The sequence below is a fragment of the Equus quagga genome, unplaced genomic scaffold (assembly GCF_021613505.1).
Source record: "Equus quagga isolate Etosha38 unplaced genomic scaffold, UCLA_HA_Equagga_1.0 72965_RagTag, whole genome shotgun sequence".
Taxonomy (NCBI): Eukaryota; Metazoa; Chordata; class Mammalia; order Perissodactyla; family Equidae; genus Equus; species Equus quagga.
This window is the reverse complement of record NW_025802610.1, coordinates 1-23,202: the sequence shown is the minus strand read 5'-3', so window position 1 is coordinate 23,202 and position 23,202 is coordinate 1. Positions and strand designations below refer to the sequence as shown.

Sequence of the window (23,202 nt, the reverse complement as noted above, 5' to 3'; positions counted from 1 at the left end):
CCGCTCTCCCTCCCCCCGGGCTTCGGTCCTCCCTGGCCAGGCAGCCCCCCTTCTGTCAACCTGGTCTCTGCTCCCCGGGCCCCAGGACCTGCCACTCCTGCCTGTCCAGCAGGAGTCCCGCCCACAGGCCTCATTTGGGCGGCCAGACCCTTAACCCAGGCCCCAGGCAAGTGACAGCCTGAGTGCCTGGACCCCTGCTCCGCCCCAGGAACCCACCCGGCTGGCTCCCACAGCCCCCCGGCCCTAACGAGGGCTCCTTGCCCGGGACCCAGAGCTCCTGCCTCAGCCCACGTTCCCCCCGCCTTGGAGCCTGGCTCCCCTTTTTCTTCATTCCCAGCTGGCCCAGAGTCTCTCTGCCCCACCCCTCCCCTGGACACCCCCTGGGTGGGCTGTCCCACGAGTCAGGCCTGTGCACCCGAGCTGCCACCTTTGGCCTGCTAGCCGTGGACACCCTGCTCGGCCTCTGCCAGGCGGAGCTGCCCCGCCCTCCATGGCCCTGGCACCGGGTGCTCTTTGTCCGCCGGCTGTATTCTGCCCCCATCAGGGCTTGAGGGCCCCCCGTCGCTAACACCGTCCTGGCCCCCAGTCCAGGCCCGTCTCCCCAGGCTCCCGGCTCTGCCCGGTCCCAGCTTGTGTGCTGGTTCCTCAGAATTGTCCGCTGAGCCCCCATCCCCCTTCTCAGGCTCCTCGCCTTTGGGCTCCTGGGGTCTTTTGGCGCCCCCGTCTCGTTCCCACTTTGGTGCATGTCTGCCCCCTCAGCTCGCCGTCCTCACCCCAGCTCCCCAAACTCCGCCGGCTCCCCTCCCAGGATTTCTCGGTTGTCTGGCCCGGCTCAGGTCCCTTCCCCAGATGCCAGCCCAGATCCTGCTCAGCTGCCTGCTCCCCACCCCTGTCCCCTCGCCTGTCGCCTGTCGAGGTTTTGGTCCCAGTGCCCATGTCATTCTGAATTCCCTTGTTTTCTCCAGAGTGTAGCCATCTCTGGTGTTCCAGAAACTTCTGGCCTCTGGTTTTTCTTCCAGCCTGGTGCCTTAAGTCCTTGCAGGTCAAGGCCTGACCCCCCCTTGAAGGAGCCCCCTCCCCAGTTCTGGTCCCCCGCATCTCAGAGCCCCGGTTCCCCTGCATTGACCCCTGTTTTTGGAACTTCCCAGGCCCCGCGGGAGCCCCAGGCTCTGGAGGCGGGTCCGGAGTTCCCTCAGATCCCTCCTCGCCCCAGCGCTACGTCGTTTCTGTTTAGGGCAGTCGTTCTCAACCCAGGGGTCCCTGGGTGATGACTCTGTGGCTGTCACACTGGGGGAGCTCCTGGTATCAAGTGGTGGGTGCTCAGCCCTCACAGCACCCGGGATGGGCCCCGGGGAGGGACCCGGCTGATGTCTGCAGTGCCGGGGGCAGAGAGCTGGGGGTATGGTGGTGGCCTAGACGGGAGACCCCCCCCCGGCCGCAGACGGTGGGAGGGAAGGCGGGGAGCCGCTGGCGCTGCGGGCGCGTTTCCAGGCGTCATCGGGCGTCCTCCTGAGCGGAGGGTCTTCGCCAGCGCCGCCCGCTGGGACTTTTTGCGACAATGGACGGGTTCTGTGTGTTCACTGTCCCATACGGGAGCCACCGGCCATAGGTGGCCAGGGACACTTGAGACGTGTCGCGTGCAACGGAGGAAGGGGACTTTTTGCGCTTTCATTGTAGTAAATCCAAACAGCCACGGGGGGCTGGCGGGCGCTGTCCTGGGCAGCCCCGCTCTGGAGCCTCCGTTGGTTTCCCCGAGGAATCCATTGTCCGGGGGGCCCAGACCCTAGAGCTCGACGTGACCCGGTTCTTTCTGCTCAGTCGGCCCGGCTTGCCCGACTCACACTCGGGGCCATGCTCGGAGCCTGCTGTCCCTCGGGTGGCTGTCCTTGGTGGCCTGGACACCCCGTCTCTCCAGGCGGCTCCACGGTGTCCCATGTGCAGCCGACGGGCCCCCTCTCCCTGCACCTGCCCAGGCGCCAGGCTGCGGGCTCCCCATCTCCTCGGGGCAGATCCGGGGAACCCTCTCTCCTCCCCGGCCTCCCTCCTTGCGCTCAGCTGTGCTCCCCTCCCGTCTCCGCGTCCTCTCCCCTGACTCTGGGATTCCTCCCCGTTCTTTTTCCTGACGTGTCGCCTCCCCCCACTCCCTCCTTCCCCATCCCCGTCTTTGTCGCCCCCAGTGAGAAGCCCGGATGCCACCTGCCCTGCGAGGGGGGTCCTGGCCGGTCTGTGACCACGGGCTCGGGGCGCGCACAGGGCCTGGCGGGACGCCCCATCTTAGCAGAGGGCGGCTCGCCTGCAGCGTGGGGAGCAGAGGCCCGGCCCAGAGCTCGGGTGAGACCCCTCAGGGAGAAGCTGGCGGGATCGCCGGGGCTGGGGGGGTGGCCCCTCGGGGTCCGAGGCCGTGCTGCTTGTTCTGGGGCAGCGGGAAGGCCTGGGGGCCACAGGGAGCCCCTATCTTGGGCTCCTGGCGGCCGGGCCCCCGAGGGCTGGCGACATGCTCCCCTGCGTCGGCAGCGCCCTCTGCCCACCCGCTCCCCGCCCGGGCCCCCGGCTCTGGGGCTGCTTTCCCAACTTCCTGTGGCTCCTGTTGAGAAACTCCGGGCAGCCGGGCTGCTGGGAAGGAAAGGGGTGTGCCTGCTGCGGGGCCAGCCGGCCAGGGCGTGACCGCGCCCCTGCACGGGACTCTGGCCCCCGGGGTGATGCGCTGGTCACGGCAGTGGCTCTGTGCCCGCTCACGTCCCCCTCACTTGATGCCACGGCTGAGACAGGCCCCGGGAGGTGGGGCCGCAGCACCGAGCACCCAGCACGCACGGGGCCCCCAGGGCTCCTCCACCGGCCCAGCCCTCCGCCCCGTGTTGTCAGTAAAGCTTTATTGGTGTGGCCATGTGCACCGGTTTCCCAAGCGAAGGCGGAGCAGGTAGTTATGTAGACGGGGGCCGCAGGCAAGAGAGAGGGGCCACTCTCTGGCCCCCAGTAGAGAAGCGTTTGACCCCCGTCCGGGTCTGGTCCCGTTGTCAGAATGGGCAGCTTCCTTCCGGGTGTCCTGCGCCCCTCTTTGTGGCTCTGCCTGTCCCAACGTGGGGTGAGGGAGGCCGGGCCAGCTTGGACCTGGAGTTGGCAGAGCGGGGCTGCGCCCTGGGGGCCCTTGGAGTCCGGGGGACCCTGGGGGCTGGTGTCCACCTGGCTCCTTGCTCGGCCCTCCTCCTGGAAGGCGGAGTGCTGGTTCCTGCCCTGTGCACAGTGGGCTTCACAGGTGGCCTCCAAGTCCCCAGCTCCTGGGAGGCAGAGGGCCCCTGGGAGCCAAGGTGGGGGGGGGGGGCCCTGGGAGCCAGGGGGTGGGGCCAGGGCCTCCCCACATTCTCAGCGTTTCAAGGGCATCCTGAAGGTCTTTGCTGCCCTCCCAGGGCCCCACCGGCCCCGAAGCAGAGAGGAGGCTGGGTGTGTGGGGCGCAGGCAGGGAGGCGGCCGGCCCACCCGCACTCCCTGGTCCCAGGCCCCCACTCCTGGGACGGCCCTCCGCATTCCCGCCGGGGACGCTGGCCCTTCTGTGTTCCTCTGGCCCCTCTCTGTGACCATCCCCCAGGACCCCGCGCTTCTCCGCATCACTATTTTGAGCATTCACTACGGGGGTCTCAAACCCTAGGGCCACATCTGGCCCCCAGGCGCGCTAGGGTTGCTTTGCTCGTTTCGTGCCTCTCGGGTCAGCCTGAGGCGTCTGAAACGTTTTGGACTCTGGCAGGTTCGCAGCTGGGTGCAGGTGGTCCTGGTGCTTGGGGGCTGCGTGCGCCCCCCTTCCTACCATCCACGGGGGCCAGTGTGCCTGTGGGCAGCCACGGAGAAGTCAGTGCTCCTCCGCGGTGCTGCATGGACCATCACCGTGGCCTCTCCCGGCCACCCCTGCCCAGCAGAACCCATGTGGGCGGCAGTGCCTGGGTGCCGTGTCCCAGGGGACCCATTGGCTGCAGGAAAACTTGCTGTCTGGATGGGGAAACAGCCTCTCGCCCCCTCCTGGTTCACTGGATCTTTCTGGGCCTCTCAGAAGAGGTGGGAGATGGCGCTTGGTTATAGAGCAGATGTTCCCACCCCAGGTGACTGTCCCCCAGGGGACAGAGGGCGACGTCTGGGGACGTCTGTGGGTGTCACACTGGGGGAACTCCTGGCGTCAAGTGGGTGAGGCCAAGGATGCTGTGCAAACCCCCCCAGTGTCTAGGACGGGCCCCAGAGAGTGACGGCCTGGGTGTGGAAGGACGTGGAGAGGGCCTGCGGGTCTGGGCTCTGGGGGCGTTGGGGAGACGGGATCCTTCACTGGTCTCCCAGCTGCTGTCCATCGGGAGCCTGGGCCCGGGGTTGCCCATCGGTGCCGGGTTTCTCCTGCTCTGAGCGAGGTGCTGTCCCCGGAGCCCTGGAGCAGGCAGGGAAGCCGATGGCGGGTCCAGGTTCTAGAGGCTGCTGGTCCGCCAGGGAAACGCCCGCTCGGCGGGGAGCCCCGAGGGGAGGAGGGGCTGGAGGGCGGGACCTGGAGCCGGGAGGGCAGGCTTGTCAACTTGGGGCTCCCCCTGCTTGGTGACGGGCGGGGTGGGTGCTGGGCGCCCAGCAGCAGGGCGGGCGGGTCGGATGCGGTCAGCCGGCGCCCGGGGAGCCACGGGGAGTCCCGTGGAGGGCGCTCATGGGAGCTGGCGGTGGGCTTCTAGTCCGGGGTCCCCCGGGCATGTGCGCGACATGGGGGGCTGAGCGGGCCCCGGGCCGCTGTCAGGGGGGCTGACGGCTCCGCCCGCTGGGCGATGCGGGAGGAGCTCGTCACGGCGCCCCGTCCCTCGTGGGGGGAGTCGTGCGCGTGGGCACATGGGCACGGTCCCCGCGGGTGGCCGCTGAACGGGGACAGCGTCACTTCTGAGGGCTGCCGCCCCGGGTGCAGGGGGGCGGGGCGGGGCGCCCGTGGCCAGGGCCCAGAGTAGGGACAGCCGAGCTGCCTCCCGCCGGGTGGGCGCTGGTGGGGCCCGATTTTCCTGGAGGAGGGTCTTTGCGTCCCCCGGTTCTCAGAAGGCCGGAGACTCCTGGGGTTCGGGGGGCCCTGGGGGACGTGGCCCAGCCTGGGCAGAGGATCCCGAGGCGGTGGTCCCCGGGCGAGGGCCCCGGTGCAGTAGAGCGAGCCCCCGCCCCTCTCTCCCTCCCCCGCAGGCACGCGGAACGCAGTGCTCAACACGGAGGCGCGCACCATGGACGCGGACGTGCTGAGCCGCCGCTGCGTGCTCGTGCGCCTGCTGGACTTCTCCTACGAGCGGTACCAGAGGGCCCTGCGCCAGTCGGCCGGCGCCGTGGTCATCATCCTGCCGCGGGCCATGGCTGCCGTGCCCCAGGACGTCATCCGGGTGAGCACCCCAGTGAGCCCCTGCCGTCGCGGGGAGCTGGCTGTGTGACTGGGGCATGTTGGTTCACCTCTCTGAGCCCTCTCCCTTGGGGACGTGGGAAGGCACCTGTTCCCCTTCCTCAGCGGTCCTTCCGGAGCTGTTCTGTCCCCAGGGGACGCTGGGCCATGTCTGGGGACATCTGTGGTTGTCACAGCTCCTGGTATCGAGTGAGCGGGGTCAGGGATGCTGCTCCCCCCACCACACCGCCCAGGATGGCCCCCAGGGAGTGACCCGGCCCCATGTCAGCTGTGCCTGGGGAGGGAGCTGTGTTGTTCCCGAGTCTGATGGGGCCCCTTAGACACGTGGGCGGAGGGTGCTCTTGCCCGGGAGAAGGGTGTGTGTGGGGCGACTCACGCCCGCTGTCCTTGCTGGCCTCTGCCGTCAGCCTGGGAAGCCAACATCCGTCACCCACTAACAGCTGAGGACATGGTGGCCGGGGGGGCGGGACCGGCCCACAGTGACCCTGGACCTGACCCCAGACCCAGCTGGCTCCAGCGCCCATCCTCTGCCCAGCCTGCTTCCTCCCTGACGGGTACTGTCCAGGGGGCCCCGTGAGCATCGCCACTCCCTGCCCGTCCCTCCGTCCTGGTCCCCTCCCTGTCCCCCTCCCGCCCCGTCCTCCTCTCCAGCGTGACCCTGGCCTCGTTAACCGGCCTCAGAGAAGGCGTGGTGCCAGGCCCCGGCCTGCCTGCCCACAGGGGACAGCCGGTGGGCTCTGCCCAGGCCAGGAGCCGCCTAACTGTGTGTCTCCCCCGTAGCAATTCATGGAGATCGAGCCCGAGATGCTGGCCATGGAGACCATCGTCCCCGTGTACTTTGCCGTGGAGGATGAGGCCCTGCTCTCCATCTACGAGCAGACGCAGGCTGCCTCCGCCTCCCAGGGCTCAGCCTCGGCCGCCGAAGGTGCGCTCGGGCGGGGTCAGGGTCGCGCCGTGCCACCTCGGGGGTGCTGTCTCAGAGCGAGCCTGTGGCGTCCGTCCTCTCCTTAGTGCTGTGGGTCACAGTCTTGCCCCAGATCTGCAGTGTCGGGCTCGGGTTGGGGGCCGGGACTCTGCATTCGCAGCTGCCACCGCCCGTCCCCTCGCAAACAGAAGCTCGAGCACCCCGGATTCGAGAGGGGGCCTCGCACCTGCAGCCTCTGAGTGGTTGACAGGAAACGCGGGCATCTGTTGGATTTTCTCTGTCCGTTGTGCCTGCCGAGTGGGTTCCGGGTGTCACCGTCTTGCCCGAGTCCATCCGAGCGGGTCAGCAGTGTCCTGGGGACAGGAGACCCCGGGTCCTCGCGCCCCTGGACGGGGGAGGCTGCAGGGCGCCGGAGTGGGCCGCTGTTGGGAGTGAGACGGCGGAAGTGGTGGAGGAAATGCAGCGGGAGGGACCGCCAGCTCCGTCCTCACCCGTGGGGGGCTGCTACGGGAGAGGAGGGGGCACTCAGGCCTGAGGAGAGAGGATGAGGCGGCAGGTTCGCTGACACGGGGACACCCGGCCCAGCTCCTCAGGGACTCGGTTTGGTGAGCCGCGCATAAGCTGTAAAAAAAAAAAAAAAAAAAAAAAAGGCTCATCCCCCCGGCCAGGTTGTCAGCTGCGTGGGGCTCTAGCTTGGGGGTTGGCAAACTGCCACCCGTGGGCCACGTGTTTGTGTAAATAAGGCTTTATCGGCACACAGGCAGCATTCACGTGGGCTTTGGGGCAGCTCTCAGGCTGCACCGGCAGAGGCCAGGGGCTGCAGGAGAGCCGAAAACCCGGACTCTGGTCCTTGACAGGAGGAGGTTGCTGTCCCTGGGCCACATTAAAGTCTTGACAATGGTCGTCTGCGTTGTGGCAGCAGGAGAGTGAATTTAGGGAAGCCCTGCACGTCCAGTTAGAGCGGAAGGGAAGGGATCTTCTACTTGGTGGAATATTATGCGGTTGTTAAAAACGTTTTGGGGGTAGAATTTTTTTTTTTTATTTTCTTTGTCCTCCCCAAAGCTCCTGTACGTGGTTGTATATTCTAGTGGTGGGTCCTTGTTCTTCTCTGTGAGCCGCCCCCACAGCACAGCTGTTGGCAGACGGGTGGTGTGGTTCCCCACCTGGGAACCAAACCTGGGCGGCCGCAGCGGAGGGCGCCCGCCTTAAACGGCTGGGTCCCCAGGGCTGGCTCTGGGGCAGGCTTTCTGGCAGCATGGGAAAGTGCTTATTTTGCGTTGGTTAGTGGGGAGAACAGATGTAAAACCATAAATATTAACCACAACTGTCTTTGTTACAAGAGCTTATGTTAGAGTATGTGAAAGTTCAGGAGAAGTTGTGGAAACACTGCAGGGCCCCCGCGCGGCGCCCCCGGCCTGTTCCCCCGCTGATGGCATCTCCATGCCCATCACGACCGCATCTTGAAACGCGTCCACGACAGATGCGCACTCACGCTGGGGAGAACTCACGGCGTCATAGGGCAGCCCCTGGCCCCACCTGAAAACGTATCATTCTCCGTGGACGATGTGCTCACACCGAGTCGGGGCCACTGGGGGGCGCGCCTGCTCGCCAGCAGACGGGTCACAAAGCTGCGGGTGCTCACGCCGTTCGGGCTTTCGGGGCTGGGCCGCAGGCTCGTGGGCCGTCAGGGGGAGACTCCCGTTTCTGGGTCACCGCCAGGGTGACCGCCTTGTCGTCCCCATGCTGGATGGGTCCTTGGGGGCTGGCCTGAGGGCGCCCCCCCATTCCACTCATGGCATTGTGTTCCAGTCCGTGTGGTCAGCTGTGCACACGACCCTGCTTACATGGAAGCCCTGGGTTCTGGGGTGTCGGGGTGACTAGGGCGCCGGCTCGGATCCAGGACCCCTGGACTCAGGCTGACCCTCCCCCTCCCGCCCCCAGTGCTGCTCCACACGGCCACCGCCAACGGCTTCCAGATGGTCACCAGCGGGGTCCAGAGCAAGGCCGTGAGCGACTGGCTCATCACCAGTGTGGAGGTGAGTGCCGGGCCCTGCCCGCTGCGCCCAGACTCTGCGAGCTCGTCTCTCTGGCCGGTCCCCACTGCAGGGGGCCTCAGATAGGGAAGCTGGGCCATGTTGAGGGGAGAGGTGGGACACCCCCCGGCCCCCTGCCTGCCTCCCGAGTGCCATCGCCAGCCTCCCACTGTGCCGCCACCTCAGGGCCTTTGCACGGGCCATCCCTGCTGCCCAGCTCTCCCTGCAGGCCCAGGGTGGCCAGCCCCATCTCGGCACGGCACACCCCCTGCAGCCCTGCGTCCTCAGAACTCTCTGGGGCCGCACTCCCCCCATGTCCGGAGCTGAGCTGAGCTCTCGGTCTCCAGGTAGCTGATTAAAGCAGCACCCCAGACACGGAGGAGTCCGGCCCTTACTCGGCCCTGTGCTGGTGTGAGTGAGCGTCTGGGCCACACGCCGGCTCCCCGGTCCGGTCTCCTCTCCTCAAGGGTCCTTCATGGGGTTGTCTGCTGTGCGGGGTGCCCGGACCAAAGGCTGCAGAGCGGGGGTGTTCAGGGTCCCCTCCTGCCTCAGGAGGCCACAGAGAAGGGACCAGGGATGAGGAACGCAGATATAGTAAGAGTGTGGCAGCCAGGGCGGGTCCTTGACGGTGGCTCCCGCAGAGCCTGCGTGTCCCGGGTCGGGAGTGGCGGCGGCTCCCCGTGAGGCCCCAGGCGAGGCCTTGTCACTGTCCCCGGTCGTTAGTCTGGCCGGACTCATCAGCCGGCGCCCCGGCCCCTCCCGGCTTCACTCTCCCGAGCGGTCGTCACCTCGTGGCACATTTGGGACCCGCGTGTTGCTTCCCCATCGGCCTGAGCACCATGTGCGCTGAGCATGTTCATCTTGGCCCCTCTTGTGTCCTTGGAGCCCAGCCCGGTGCCCGGCACACAGCAGGCCCTCGGTGAGCGCTCGTGGCCGAGATGCCAGTCCCCCAGCTAGCCCCCTGCTTGGGCCAGGCGGCACCTTCAGCATTCACTGGCACCTGTGGGCCCTGGTCCCCGGGGCTTAGAGCAGATGGGGCGGGGCTGCCCCACCGCCCCCGGTGTCCAAGTGTGGCTCGGGTGGAAGGCGGAGGCGCCACACTCAGAGCCCCTCACCTCCAGGGGTGAGGGGGTGCTCTCCGGGGCGTGCCTACCCTTGAGCGCCGTTCGAGCCCCGCTGCCCCTCCCTCGCCGAGCTTGTCCCCGTGGGGAGGTCTGGGGGCGACAGGCGGGCACTCAGAGCAAACAGCCAGGGAGTACTCTGCCGGGGCGGTGGGCGCCATCCCCACGGCACCCCTCCCAGGTTTGTGGGGCCTCGGGTGCGTCCTGGCTGGGTGCAGGGGTTGGGGGAGCAGGGTTCTGGGGGGTGGACAGGCCACCTCGGTGCGGGGGCTGCAGCAGCGTCCAGCGGCGGGGCGACGATAGGGCGAACTCGGTTTTACCGTCACGGTTGCCTGGGCAGAGGAAGCCACGTCTTGGCTGTCAGGCTCCGGGGGCTCAGGCAGGGCTGCAGGGGGTCCGTTTTGCCAGCAGACGGAGCCCCCGAGGGTCTGGAGGGCTCTTCTGGCCATTTGGGGTCTGTTCCCACCTGCCGGCCCGGCTGCCCCGGCCTTTCGTTCTGGAAACTTCTGTGCGGCTGTGAGCTGGGCACCATCCCTGTCACTCCCGTGGGAGGCGGGATGGGGAGGAGGCAGGGGCTGGGCCTCCCTTGCTCCCCCAGCCCCAGACTTGTCCTGAGTTGTCGTGACGAGGACCGCGTGGCCCAGGGCCAGAATGCTGCCCCCGAGGGTGGGGTGGCGCTCACAGCCTGTCTCTGCAGGGCCGGCTCACCGGGCTCGGCGGAGAGGAGCTCCCCACCATCGTCCTCGTGGCCCACTACGACGCCTTCGGAGTGGCCCCTGTACGTATGTGCCCCCAGAGGGGTGCCCATGGGCTGGGTGTCCTCGGGCAGCTGACACGGAGGCTGACTGGGGCAGGGCGCGTGGTCGGGCCAGGATTCGAGCCCAGGGGGCTGTGTTGGGTTCCCCGGGCCACCCCCAGGAGTGGGGACCCCAGGACTCAGCAGTGGTCGTCCGCACGGCCGTGGTTTCTGCAGAGAAAGGACATGAGTCAAAATGAGCAGAGGGAAGGGCGTGTGGGGCAGGGGCGAGAGACCAGGCAGAAGCTTCCAGAGTCCTCTCCCAGGGGAGTCCCACAGGACGTGCCTGATGCCCCCAAACCAGACACGACAGTGTGTGTGAGGGGCCGTCCCCAGGGCTTGGAGACCAGGACGGGGTTCTCGGGGGGCCGGGCGCAGGGCCTCTGCCCGGCATGGACGGGGTCCTGGGCACGGGAGGAGAGCAGAGCTCGGCCAACCCCGTGTCTCACAGACAGCTGAGGGCTGGGAGCCTGGGCAGCGCGGGCGGCTGGCCCTGAGTCCAGGTCCAGGGCCACCGGCGGCCAGCCTGGCGAGCCTGCCTCTCTGAGGACGTGGCCTCAGGCCCACTCAGCTGCCCCCAGGCTGCACTCTCGGAGCCCACAGCGAGGTCCGGCTCCTGCAGAGGGTCCATGAGCCGACGCCCGGCTCCCTCTGCAAGAGAGTCCTGCTCTCAGCGACAAACCAGCGGGACCGAGCAGGCTGCCGCCGTTGGGGCGCTGTCAGGCTGGGGCCCAAGCAGAGGAGCCGCCCCAGCTGCGCGCTGCACACGTGGGCTGGGCCACGATGGGTGACTGTCCAGAGCGGGCGGTGCTGTGGCGCGGACGCGGGTGACCGCCGGCCTCTCTCCCGCCCCGCAGTGGCTGTCGCACGGCGCGGATTCCAACGGGAGCGGCATCTCCGTGCTGCTGGAGCTCGCCCGCCTCTTCTCCCGCCTCTACACCTACAAGCGCACCCACGCTGCGTACGTGCCGCCCAGGCCTCGCCCGGCTCGGGCACAGTCACGCGCGGTCCCCGAGTCTGACCCGGGAAGGACACTGTGCATTGAGGGATCAGGGGGCCAGGCCTGGAGCTGAGCCCCTCCCAGATCCCGCCCCCAGGGGACACCAGGCCACGTGTGGGGACATCAGTGGTTGTCACGCTGGGTGTGTCCTGGCGCTGAGTGGGTGGGGCCAGGGTGCTGTTTCATCTTCCACAGGGAGGGGCCCACCAGATGTCCACGTCAGGGCTGGGGGTGCCCTGCGCTCAGGGCTGGTCAGGATTTTGTCCCTGGGGGGGACGCCCCTCCTTGTGGGGACGAGCTGACGCCCCCGCCCCGCCCCCAGGTACAACCTGCTTTTCTTCGCCTCCGGAGGGGGCAAGTTTAACTACCAGGGCACCAAGCGCTGGCTGGAAGACAACCTGGACCACACAGGTGAGGCGGGCGGCCACGCTGGCCGGGCCTGGGGGGTCAGGGCCCCGGGGTGGGGGCCCGATCCTCGCACCCCGACCTCCCCAGCTCTCGCTGCCCCGCAGATTCCAGCCTGCTGCAGGACAACGTGGCCTTCGTCCTCTGCCTGGACACCGTGGGCCGAGGGGACAGCCTGCACCTGCACGTGTCCAAGCCACCCCGGGAGGGGACGCTGCAGCATGCCTTCCTGCGGGAGCTCGAGACGGTGGGGCCTGCGGGCGGCCCGGCACAGGCGGCGGGCTTGAGGGCTACAGGTCACCAGGGGGGCCGGGCCCCCGCCTCCCTTTAGTGGGGATTCACGTCCACCAGGCAGCAGACCAGGCCCTTTGAGGACCCTGGGGCCCTGCGGTGGCCTCTCCCCCTTTTCTAGACCCAGGAAGTCGGGGGAGGGACCTGGGACCCTCCTGGCACCCAAGGCCCCATGAGCATTGGCCAAGTGGGCGGGGCTGGGACCATGGTGCAGGCCGGCTGATGCTCCGCCCCTCCCCACGCAGGTGGCGGCCCACCAGTTCCCCGAGGTGCGCTTTTCCATGGTGCACAAGAAGATCAACCTGGCGGAGGACATGCTGGCCTGGGAGCACGAGCGCTTCGCCATCCGCCGGCTGCCCGCCTTCACCCTGTCCCACCTGGAGAGCCACCGCGGCGGCCAGCGCAGCAGCATCATGGATGTGCGGTGAGCGCTGCCCGGCTGCCCCAGGCCCTGCGAACCTGCCACATTCTAGAATGTTCTTTGCAGAGTAGATGCAGGCACCTGGAGGGAAGGAACCTGCCTTGGGGAGGAGGGGAAAGGGCCCGTGCCAGCCTGGCAGCACGAGGAACAGAAAGGAGAGCAGCTCGCCTGAGCCGGGGCGGGGGGGGGGGCGGGGTCAGGTTATGACCTCCCTGTTACGGGGACAAAGAGGACAGAGTGACCCTCCACATGACTCCCGGGCCCTGGACACCTCAGTCCACTCTGCTGTTCGGACATCGTGGCTCCTGCCCCTGGACCTTTGCACAGCCGCCCTGTCTCCCTGGTCCCTCACACCCCCTCAGGGAGCCCTGCTCCCTGCCCTTTTCCGCTTGCTCTCTGTGACCCTGGGCACCTCTGGCTTCTGCCATTTCATGAGCTGACGTCTCATCTGTCTGCTCGGCTGCCACATCAGCCCTCAGCTGGGCGGGGTTTTGTGGCGGGACTGGCCGCCATGTCTGGGCTGGCTCACTCACTGGCCAGCCTTGGGCAGCGCCCAGCTCCTGGACACGTGTCTGCGTGGGGCTGAGAAGGTGGTCCTGGAGGGGCCTGGCCTGGAGACGGGCGAGGCCCAGAGAGAGAGCAGGCCCGGCCAGTCCAGGGGCCTCGGGGAGCTTCCTGGGGGCTTCGTGGAGGAGGCGGTGCCGGCACCAAGGGGGTGAGCCGGGAGGAGGTGTTCCAGGGCCGAGGGCGCCAGAGCAAAGCAGAGTTGGCAGGAAGGAGGCGCGGGGCCTGGAGGGCGAGCTGGGCCCCCCTCAACCCTCCGTGCCCCCTCGGGAGCCCCTGTCCCCCACGCCTGCTGGCATCAGAGACGTTTGGCTCCCAAAGTTCCTCTTTATGGGTGTGTGTGTGGCCGGCAATCCTGGTGTCCCTTGGCTCGTGGCCACGTCCCCCCCACCTGTGCCTGTCGTCACAGGGCCGTCTCCCTGCGTGCGTCCGTGTCGGCTGTCCCTCTTAGAAGGAAGCGGCCGCTGGACTGGGGCCCCCACTCCAGTGTGGCCTCGTCTCCACCAGTCACGGCCGCAGAGGCCCCACTTCCACATGAGCTCGCGGTCCCGGGTCCTGGGGGGCGTCAAAGTGGGGGTTATGTGTATGCGTATATATATATATGGGCTTTTTCCCCAATTCTGCCCTCGCAGGTCCCGGGTCGACTCTAAAACCCTGACACGCAACACGAGGCTCATCGCCGAGGCCCTGACGCGGGTCATCTACAACCTGACGGAGAAGGTGAGCCCCCGCGTCCCCCGTGAGTGACCCCTGCCCCCCCTGCGGCCCACACTCAGGCCGTCCCCTCGCTCTCCGCAGGGCACGCCCCCCGACATGCCGGTCTTCACGGAGCAGATGGTAACGGCGGGCCGGGCGGGCGGCGGCGGGCGGGAGCCGGGGCGGCGGGCGGGGGCCGGGGCGGCGGGCGGGCCAGTGACGGCGGCCGCGTCCCCGCAGCAGATCCAGCAGGAGCAGCTAGACTCAGTGATGGACTGGCTCACCGAGCAGCCGCGGGCCGCGCAGCTGGTGGACAAGGACGGCCCGTTCCTCAGCACGCTGGAGCATTACCTGAGCCGCTACCTGAAGGAGGTGAAGCCGCACCACGTCAGGGCCGACAAGCGGTGAGGCCCGGGGGCGGCTTCCGGGGTCTCCCCGGCGCCAGAGCCAGCGCGCGGAAGTCCTGGACGGAAGTAGAAAGTCCGGGCGCCGGTTACACTCGAGTCCCAGACGAACAGCAGATCGTTTCTTAGCATAAGTCTATCCCTCGGGGCACCCGAGGCCCCGCGTGTCTCCCTCCTGACTCTGGATACCCCGGGAGACTGAGCACTCGGGCAGAAGAAGAACCGAGGCTCAGAGTGGACCCCCAGGCGTGGGGCTGGGCTCTCTGACTCCTGGGCCGTGGTCGCCCTCCCTCAATAGAAGTCCTTCCCCTAACAGTAGAATTTCCGCAGTCAGCGTGTTTCACATTTACAGAGTACGTTCTGAGTCCCCCAAAAAGTAATAGGAAAGATGTTGCTTCCCAGTGAAGGACGGCTCTTCCCCCGGAGGGACAGCCTCCCGCGGACACACAGGGCGCTCCCTCCTGGGTCCCCGGGCGGGCAGAACCTGTGGGCGGCCGGTGTCTGGGGGCCCCGGGCCGTGTGCGGCCGTCGGGTGAGCCCCCTGAGAGAGCACTCTCCCCCCAGGGACCCTGAGTTCGTCTTCTACGACCAGCTGAAGCAGGTCATGAACGCCTACAGGTGAGCCGCCCGGGGCCAGGAGCCCACGGCGCCCCGTGACCACCCGGGGGGCTGCGGCTGCGCCCCCCTCACCCCGCCGGCCCCCTCTCCCCAGGGTCAAGCCGGCCATCTTTGACCTGCTCCTGGCCGTGTGCATCGGCGCCTACCTCGGCATGGCCTACACGGCCGTCCAGGTGAGCGGGCGGGGGCCGGGCCCGGGGCCCTGGGGTCCTGCTCACGGGGCAGCCCGGCCTCACTCACGCCCTCCCACCGCCCCCAGCACTTCGACCTGCTGTACAGAACGGTGCAGAGGCTGCTGCTGAAGGCCAAGACGCAGTGACCTGCCACCCGCGCCCCCGCCCCGTGGCCGCCCCCGTGCTGGCCGTGTGCTCGAGGACCCGGGCTCCTTCCTCTTGGTGTCCCTCGGACTCACTCGGAGCAGCTTTGGCGGCATCCCGGGGTCAGGCCTCGGACTCGGGGACACGCCTGGAGCCGGCCACGACCCTCAGGGCCACCAAGCCCGCCACGACAGGACATGCGCCCCGGCAGCCTCGGTGGCACTCTGCCCGCGGTGCTGAGCGGGGACTGCGGGCCCCGGGGTCGGGCCACCCTGCGTGCTGCTCCGCGTCCCGCCAGCAGCTCAGACGCTCGCCTCCCTCGTGTGTGAAGCCGCCACGCCAGCCATGGGGGCTCCGGTCCCCACCCCTCGCTCGGAGGCCCGCTCCGGGCGGCCCGGGGACGCGGCTCCCTGCTCCCCGGCCGTCTTCCCTCCTCTGACCCCCGACCCGGCCCTCCGGGCTGTCCCTGCGCTCGGCCTGGGCCCTGGGGCCAGAGGGGCCCCTCCCTGGCTGCTGCTCTCCCGGCTACCGGGCCTGGTTCCTCATCCGGGAGCGGGGGCTGCGTCCCGGGGAGCCATCCGGGCTGGGGGTCGAGTGAGAGCGTCTGCCGGAGGGTCGCGCCCGTGGGCCGTGGGGAGGTCTGGGCCCGACCCCTCACCCAGGCGCCTGGTGGGCGTGGGGGAGGGAGCGGGGCCTCCAGGGCCGCCGACCTCAGGGAGCCGGGGAACCGGATCGCTAGCAATATGAGCCGCGCAGGGTGAGGGCTGGGGGTCTCGGCGTCGCTGACCCCCAGGGGCCCAGCCCTCCGCCTCCCCCTCGGCCCCCGTCCTCCGCCCTGCTGTGTGCCCGTCCCCCCAGCACCGGTGACCTAGAGGGGCCGGCGGTGAGCGTCCCCCCCGGCGGTCGGCAGGCCCCTGGCCGCCCCGAGCTCAGGCTGCAGTGGGATGATCAGAAATAAAGCCATATCGAAAGATCGGCCTGGCGTGTCCTGTGCGGGCTCCTGGGGCTCGGTCCCCACGTTGGCGGTGGCCTGGGGGCCGCGGGAAGAGTGGGGTCCCTTGTGCCCGGTGCCCGACACCCGGGCCCTGCGTGGTCCCCCCAGTTCTCTCAGTCATTCGACAAACACTCTGAGCATGCGTGTGTCGGGCTCTGAGACGCTCGGGGTCCGGCCGGGGACAGTCCCTGCCCTCGGGAGCTTGTGCTCTGGGGGCGGGGCGGACAGACAGACAGACAGACTGCAGGCTTAGCGGTCTGCGCTTCCGGCGGGGAGGAAGCGTCGAGGAAGGTCGGAGCGCTGGGGCTGCGGCTCAGGGGCATCGGGAGCGGGGCGAGAGACTGTGGGGTCTCCCCCAGAATGGAGGGGAGCCCAGGGGCTGCGGGCGGAGGCGGCGGCCCTGACTCGGGGCTCCGGGCGCCGTCTGGCGGCGGCCGCGGGGAGGGCGGACGGGGCCGGGAGGAGGGGCCGGCGCTGGTCCCGGGGGCCATGGGGACCAGGCGGAGGCCGGGGAGGGAGGAGCGCGCGGGTCCCCGAGGGCAGGGCCTGGGCTCCGGGCCGGGCAGGCTCCTCTGAGCCCCGCGCGGGGGCTGCACCCCGAGGGCGCGCTGCTGGGGGTCCCCCGAGCGAGGCCATGTGCCAGGGCGCCGACGCCGCCTCGGCTCCCCGACTCGGGCGGGACCCCGCATGTCGAGGGACGTGCCCGGATGTTCCCCCTTGACGCAAAAAGGTCCATCCGCCGAGACCCCTCTGCAGGATGGCGCGTCGCGGGCGGTGTCGCATCCCCCGTGTCCGGCGTGGGGGGCGAGGACACCCGTGCCCGCGGTGGCGCCTGCAAAATAGGATTCGCGTGTAAATCTTACTATTTCGCTTTCTGAGCATCCCTCTGCAGGCAGGACGGGCGTGAAGTGCGCGGTGTCACGTGCGTGCCCGCGAGGCCATCACCGTGCGAGGTGGTGCGCGTGCGCGTCGCTCTCGGTCCTCTCCTCGCTCCCCTTTGCCCCCCTCCCTGTGCCTTCCTTGTCCCCAGGCGACCGCTGGTCACGTCACGACAGATTAGTCTCATTCGACGGAGCCCACCAATATTTGCCCCCCTGCCCTGTGCCAGGGGCCGTGCTGGGCTCGGGGAGCCACTGCCAACCGGACACCCTGTTGCGGCCCCCCTGGGGCTCACAGTCCACAGGGGAAGACGGGTCACAGGCAAAAATAACCCAGGTGGACAATGAGGGCTCCCCGAGGAGAGGCCTTTGAGTGGAATCGGGATGACAAGAAGGATCAAGCCATGTGGAAATCCGAGATAGTGGTCTAGGCAGAAGGCATGGCGTATGCAAAGGCCCTGGGCCTGGCGTGTTGGAGGAGCAGTGAGGAGGCCCGAGAGGCTGGAGCAGAAGGAGGGCCCTAGGGAGGCGTTTTATTTTGCTCTCAGTGCCATGGGGAACTGTGGGGAGGGGGCGGGCAGGGAGAGGAGGGTTGTGACCTGACCTGCATTTGGAAAGGTCACCGGGTCCCGGAGGACGGTTATGAAGATGAAAGAAGAGAAGGCCGCCCGGGCCAGCCGCACGAGGCTCATTCCGTGGGCTCCCTGGGTGCCCGAGAGCCTCACCTCAGGTCCCTGTCAACCCTGGGTGGCGGCAAACGATTTGGGCAAAGGCAGCCTCCACCGAGGGCAGTGCGTCCTCCGTGGGGACCCCAGACGGGTTGCGTCCAGTGTCTTTGATCTCTTCCTGGGGTTCTTTGTCTTCAGACCATAAGTCACAGCGAACGTCCCTAGGAAGCACCCCAGTGTCTCCCCCGTCTGCACAGAGCCACTCTCTGCTGCGTCCCTTTTTCTCTTTAAAATTGTTGCCGTGCCCGGTTAGGAACACGGACGGTGTCCAGCGCTGTTTTGTGGACGCACGTACATGGCGCCTGCTGTCCTCTTGCGCTGACCCTTGTGTATTTCTCACACACACACTCCTGTTCACCGCTGTGTAGTATTCTGTCCTCGGAAGGTACTCGACTTACTGTCCCAGTGCCCTGCTGGCGGACACACAGCTTGTGGCCGGCTTCCCGCCATCACACACCTTCGAGGAGCACCCGGAAGGAACGTGTTTACCCAATGCGCTCGGGCAGACAGAGGCCAGGGTGACTGGCCCGCTGCTTGGCTTTATAAATGAAGTTTTATTGACACGTGGCCCCGCCCACTGGCTTCCCTCCCGCCCGGGCGGCCCCAGGAGGAATGTGCAGCCCCGTCTACACTCTGGTTTTAATCGGCCCTTTGACCCACGGAAGGTCCAGAGAGAAGCGACCAGGGGACGCTCGCCGAGTGATGCTTAGAGGAGATGTGGCCCCGAGGGGCTGCGGGAGTTCCTCCACCAGCGGCCCAGGACGTCTGCACGGGGCGCCTTTCATCCATGCCGGGCGCCTGCCGGGGACCAGAGACCCCAGGGCCGAGGGCCGAGAGAGCCGTTCTCGCAGTCGGAATCTAAGACAGATGCCAGCAGCGTCCTTCACAGTCCAGAACATTCTGGATCATGCACTGCATTCTGGGTCCCATCTCTGGCCTCATGCGCCCTGGAGTGGCTCCGCGTCTGCGTCTCACGACCCGTTGGCCAGTTTGTTAGGGGTCCTGGCTCCATCGCTCCTCAAACGCCGCCCTCCCCTTGTAACAAACACTGGTGACCCCTGCCTCAACCTGGTTCCAGAACATTCCATCACCCCAGAAAGAAACCCTGCCCCATCAGCAGTTACTCCCCACCCCCTCCCCAGCCCCTGACACCCCGAACCCGCTGTCTGTCTGTGGGTTTGCCTGTCCTGGACATGTCACCTAAACGGAATCCTACAACACAGAAACGGATGCAGCTCTGACTGCAGGTGACAGTGAGGGGTTGGCCCCACGAGGACTCATTTTCCATCCCTGAAGCCACATGGCGGGACCTGGGACATCGCCAGGGTCCCTGCGAGAGGGCGCATAGGCAGCTCCTTCCCGGCGGTGGAGCTGGGGGCGTTGAGAACCGGACATCTGTCTGCTTTGTGCTCATGGATGTGTGCGGGCGGGAGGCATCTGGGCTGGGTGGGGACTGCGGGGTAGTGTTCCCGGGGGACCATCCCCGGCTTCTAGGCCCTCACAGGGTGGGGGTGCTTCAGCCGCCTGGAATGTGCTAGAAGAGCCGCAGGCAGCCTGGGCAATGAGGAGCTTGGGGACACAGTGGGATCAGGGCCCAAGGGCATCAGGGTCGGAGGAGACAGAGTGAGGCTGACCATCACCCAGGAAGACACTCGGGAGGGCTGCCCCCTGCCCACAGGGCAGCTCCGGGCCGGGCCGCCCCCACCCACCACCCACCTCCACCCGCGAGCAGAGACCCGGGATGTCACAGAGATGGGGCGAGGCAGGGACGGACGGGAAGACAAGCCGTTTCTCCTTCCCCTCGGGCTCAGCCCTGTCCACCCCCTCGGCCTGCGACATGAGTCTCGCCGTGGGCGCCCAGACAGGGCAGGGCAGGTGGCTCCGGACCCTCGCTGCCTCGCCCCGAGGCGGTGAGAGACGTCGAGTCCAGGGCCCCAGACCTGCCGCATCAGGACCCGCGTCTGCAGCAGGCCACCCGGGGGACGCCTGCACCTGCGCAGTGCCGGCTACGCTTGCTCAGAGCCACCCCCACCCCCGACCCCCACTCTCTGTGGGGGTGAGCATCTCCCTGTCCACATCAGCCCTCTCCCCCGGGGACACTGGCCACGTCTGGGGATGCCTGTGGCTGTCACACTGGGGCTGCTCCTGGCATCAAGTGGGTGGGGGCCAGGGATGCTGCTCAACCCCCCACAGTGCCCAGGACAGCCCCCCACAGAGAAGCATGCGACCTCCCATGTCCACAGTTTTCCTTTCAGATAAATTTACTGAAGTGCATGTCGTTATTTGGAGAAACTCTACTCGGGGAGATCAACACCAAGCAAGTGCAAAGGCCCTGGGGCAGGTTTATGAAGCAACAGAGGTCCGGAGAGCCTGGCGACCTGCCAGAAGCTTGCTGCTTCTGGCTCCCCTGGGCTCTGCTCCCACCTCCTGCTTCTCCAGTGACAACCAGATGGTGGGCCTCCTGCGAGGGGGCCGTGTGACCAGGGCTCCTCTGGCTAAGACACCGCGGAGCATCGGCCCTGGGGCCCCACGTGCCTCCAGGCGCGCAACCTCAGTTTCCTCGACCCCGACCCCTTCCCGAGACGGCCGAGGGGTGTCAGCGGGTTGGGGAACAAGCTCGGGGAATGGGGAACGTCCAGGAGGCGAAATGCCGAGTTCAAGCTCCGGGACGGAGGTCAGGCTCGAGCTGGCCTGGGCTCCCCCCGCCCCTTGACCCGAGTCCATTTTGGGTGGAAAAAGGGGCCGAGAAAAACTCACCTCCGCTCACCAGCCGGCCGGGGACCTTTTATTTTTCTTCTTTGAACGGGCTCCCGCTGTCAGAGCCCGAAGGCCACGAGCATCCTGCTCGAGTATCCATGGAGACGGGCCTGCCTCGGGCTCCACCCGCCCGCCCGGCCCTCCTCCGGGCTCTGCTCCCCGCCCGGCCCCGATGCCCCTCCGGGCTGCAAGGAACAGTCACCATAATAGCCGATTGCTGAGCGCTCAGCACGTCCCGGGCGCTAACCCTCACGAATTGGCTCACAGAGTCCACACCGGGGGCTTCATCCTGTTCGCCCTCCTTCCTCGCACTTGGCAAATAAGGAAATTGAGGCTTAGCTGCCTAGAGCGCGGGGAAGGCGGTGTGGGATCATGGGAAGTGTGTGGGCTCCGGAGTCAGGCCAGCTGGGATGAAGTCCCAGCCCTCATGCTGTGTGACCTTGCACAAGTGACTTGACCTCTCTGAGCCTCAGTTTGTCCCTCCGTAAAGCGGGGATAGGAATAGGACTTACCGCTTATGGTTGCTGCAAGAATCGGGCAGGGCCCAGGGTCAGCTCACCTGCGGAGCAAACTTTAAGGGGGTGCCGGAAAACTCGGTTGTCAAGATAAAGAATATTTTAATGTAGTTCTTAAAAAATCAAAATTAATGTCCCCCAAACCCATAATGAACAAAACGTCACCATTTTAAATGGTATCGGTGTTACTGCATTTTCCTTTGGGCTCAGCAAGGCCTTCTTACTGATCCCGTCTTTGTTTGAAACTAAAAATTAACTTTAATTTAAAAAGAAATAAAACAAATAAAAAGTGCAATAAAATCAGGATGGGGAACAGGGCCATGCGGCGCCAATGGGGTAACTCAGTAAGACTGATCCTGTCTGTCTTTAAAATTTCGATATTTTGTCCCATTGTAATTTTTTGTGCATTAATTTTGATTTTTAAAAATATTGCATTAAATGCTTTTTGCTAAATGTTTTCTCAATTCAGTGACTTTTAGTATACTCGCAAAATTGTGCAACCATCATGTCTATCTAGTTCCAGAACATTCCATCAGCTCTGTCCCTATCAGCGGTCACCCACACCCCCTCCCCAGCCCCTGGCCCCCACGAGCCCGCTCTCTGTGGATCGGCCTGCTCTGGATGTTTCCCGTCCATGGGGTCACACGCCGTGTGTCCTTCTGTGTCTGCTTCTCTCCCTGAGCATCGTGTGTGCAGGTCCGTCCACGTGCGGCTGTGTCAGGGCCTCGCTCGTCTTCACGGCCGCGTAATATTCCAGCGTGTGGCGATGCCAGAAACAAAATGTGGTATGTCCATACAATGGAATATCATGCATCTTGACTGAGTTTTTTGATCCCTTCCCTTGGGTTTTATGCACGAGGTGAGTGCCTCACCCTAGTTCCCACCCTGAGGGTTAAATTAATATTTCGTGTAAGTTACTTAGCTCCGTGCCGGTGGTGGAGGTCCTGAGACTGTCCCCTCCAGCGCGACACAGACTCCTGCCCCCCAGTCCCTCAGTGCGGTGGTCCCCTGGCTACAGTCACTGACCTCCTCACTGTTCCTCCAGCTGTCAGGCAGTTTCCTGCCTCAGGGCCTTTGCACAGGCTGCTCCACTCACATCTTAGCTCAAGGGTCGTCCCCTCTGAGCAGCCTTCTCTGAATTTCCCTCCTAAAGCCGTCCCTCCACTCCCCTAGCTGTTTCCTTCTTCACATTTATCATGGTCTAAAAGAATCTGTTTATTTGTACCCATCGCAAAGGTTGGTTGTGTGGATTGAATGAGCTCACACGCGTCACAGAACCTGGTGTCGGGGAAGAGCCGTGTGGTTTATCAATAGACCAGTAAGTACGTAGCATATTAGAATCAAATTAAATTAAAATCAGTATAAATGCTCTGGAAATAAAAGGAAGCTTGAGAAGGGAGGTTATGGTGTCTGAATGATTTTAGATGAATCACACAGAGAAAGTGATGGGGCCTTGAAGGACTGAGCCAGGCACCACTTGGGGGAAGGGCATTCCAGATAGAGGGCACAGCCTGTGCAAAGGCCCTGGGGCAGGCTGGGGCCTGGCGTGTGGGAGGAACAGCAAGGAAGCCCGCATGGCTGGAGCAAAGGGAGGAGGGGGAGAGAGGGAGGAGGGAGGGCAGGGAGGGGACGGGGCAGGTCGTGCAGGGCCTGGGGGGCCGCAGGGAGGACCCGGGCTTTAATTTGGGGACATCTTTGGAAGATTCTAGGCGGGGGTGTCGTGACACCCACAGAACACGTGGCCTGAACGCGTCGATATCCTTTGAAACCTTTTGAACAGGGCACGCGCATACCAGTGATCAGAAGGGTTGCTCCTGGTTGCTGTGCATGTAAACACAACTTTCGCTATTTCTGTTCCATAAATAATCGAAGCGCTGAGCACAGCGCCTGGCACATGGCATTATCAGTGTTCCTTTTTGTTGCTATTGTTATTGTTATTGTTATTATTATTGTTATTAATTATTATTAATGAGTTATAAACTTAAAAGTGCTCGGGACAGCCAGATCGACGCCACGTGAGCGACCCATAGAACTGTGGCTACTCTTCGCGTTTTCCTGTTATCGGTGGGAGGAGCCGGTGCCACCTGGAAGCCGGGTCTGTCCTGCCCGAAGCTTCCTGGTCACCCACCCAGAAGGCGGGGCCTGTGGGCCCGCTGGCCTCAGTTTTCCTGCCGGGACTGGGCACGGGGATGCGGGACGCTGGATGCGCATGGAGGTGGATGTGGGATGAGCACGGGAGGCGGGAGGCGGGATGAGCGCGGGAGGCGGATGCGGGATGAGCGCGGGAGGCGGGAGGCGGGATGAGCGTGGGAGGCGGATGCGGGATGTGCGCGAGAGGTTGGAGGCGGGATGA

At 66.0% G+C, this 23,202-nt stretch overlaps 1 protein-coding gene across 1 annotated transcript; it reads left to right on the top strand.

Moving 5' to 3' along the window:
* The first annotated feature begins 2,236 nt into the window (after positions 1-2,236).
* NCLN (nicalin) lies at positions 2,237-15,961 on the top strand. The gene is made up of 15 exons (XM_046651447.1): positions 2,237-2,331; positions 5,179-5,369; positions 6,167-6,311; positions 8,253-8,347; positions 10,163-10,243; positions 11,119-11,222; positions 11,584-11,672; positions 11,774-11,913; positions 12,203-12,381; positions 13,575-13,662; positions 13,741-13,779; positions 13,879-14,042; positions 14,607-14,660; positions 14,755-14,833; positions 14,920-15,961. The coding sequence occupies exons 2-15, from the start codon at positions 5,217-5,219 to the stop codon at positions 14,977-14,979; spliced, it is 1,470 nt and encodes a 489-aa protein (XP_046507403.1). The 5' UTR covers positions 2,237-2,331; positions 5,179-5,216; the 3' UTR covers positions 14,980-15,961.
* The last annotated feature ends 7,241 nt before the right edge of the window (positions 15,962-23,202 follow it).

Bases quoted from the DNA above. Each gene is read 5' to 3' on its own strand.
- NCLN (XM_046651447.1), top strand. From the start codon at position 5,217: ATGGACGCGGACGTGCTGAGCCGCCGCTGCGTGCTCGTGCGCCTGCTG. The intron at 11,914-12,202 runs GTGGGGCCTGCG...CTCCCCACGCAG, and splicing joins TCCTGCGGGAGCTCGAGACG to GTGGCGGCCCACCAGTTCCC. The intron at 13,663-13,740 runs GTGAGCCCCCGC...CGCTCTCCGCAG, and splicing joins TCTACAACCTGACGGAGAAG to GGCACGCCCCCCGACATGCC.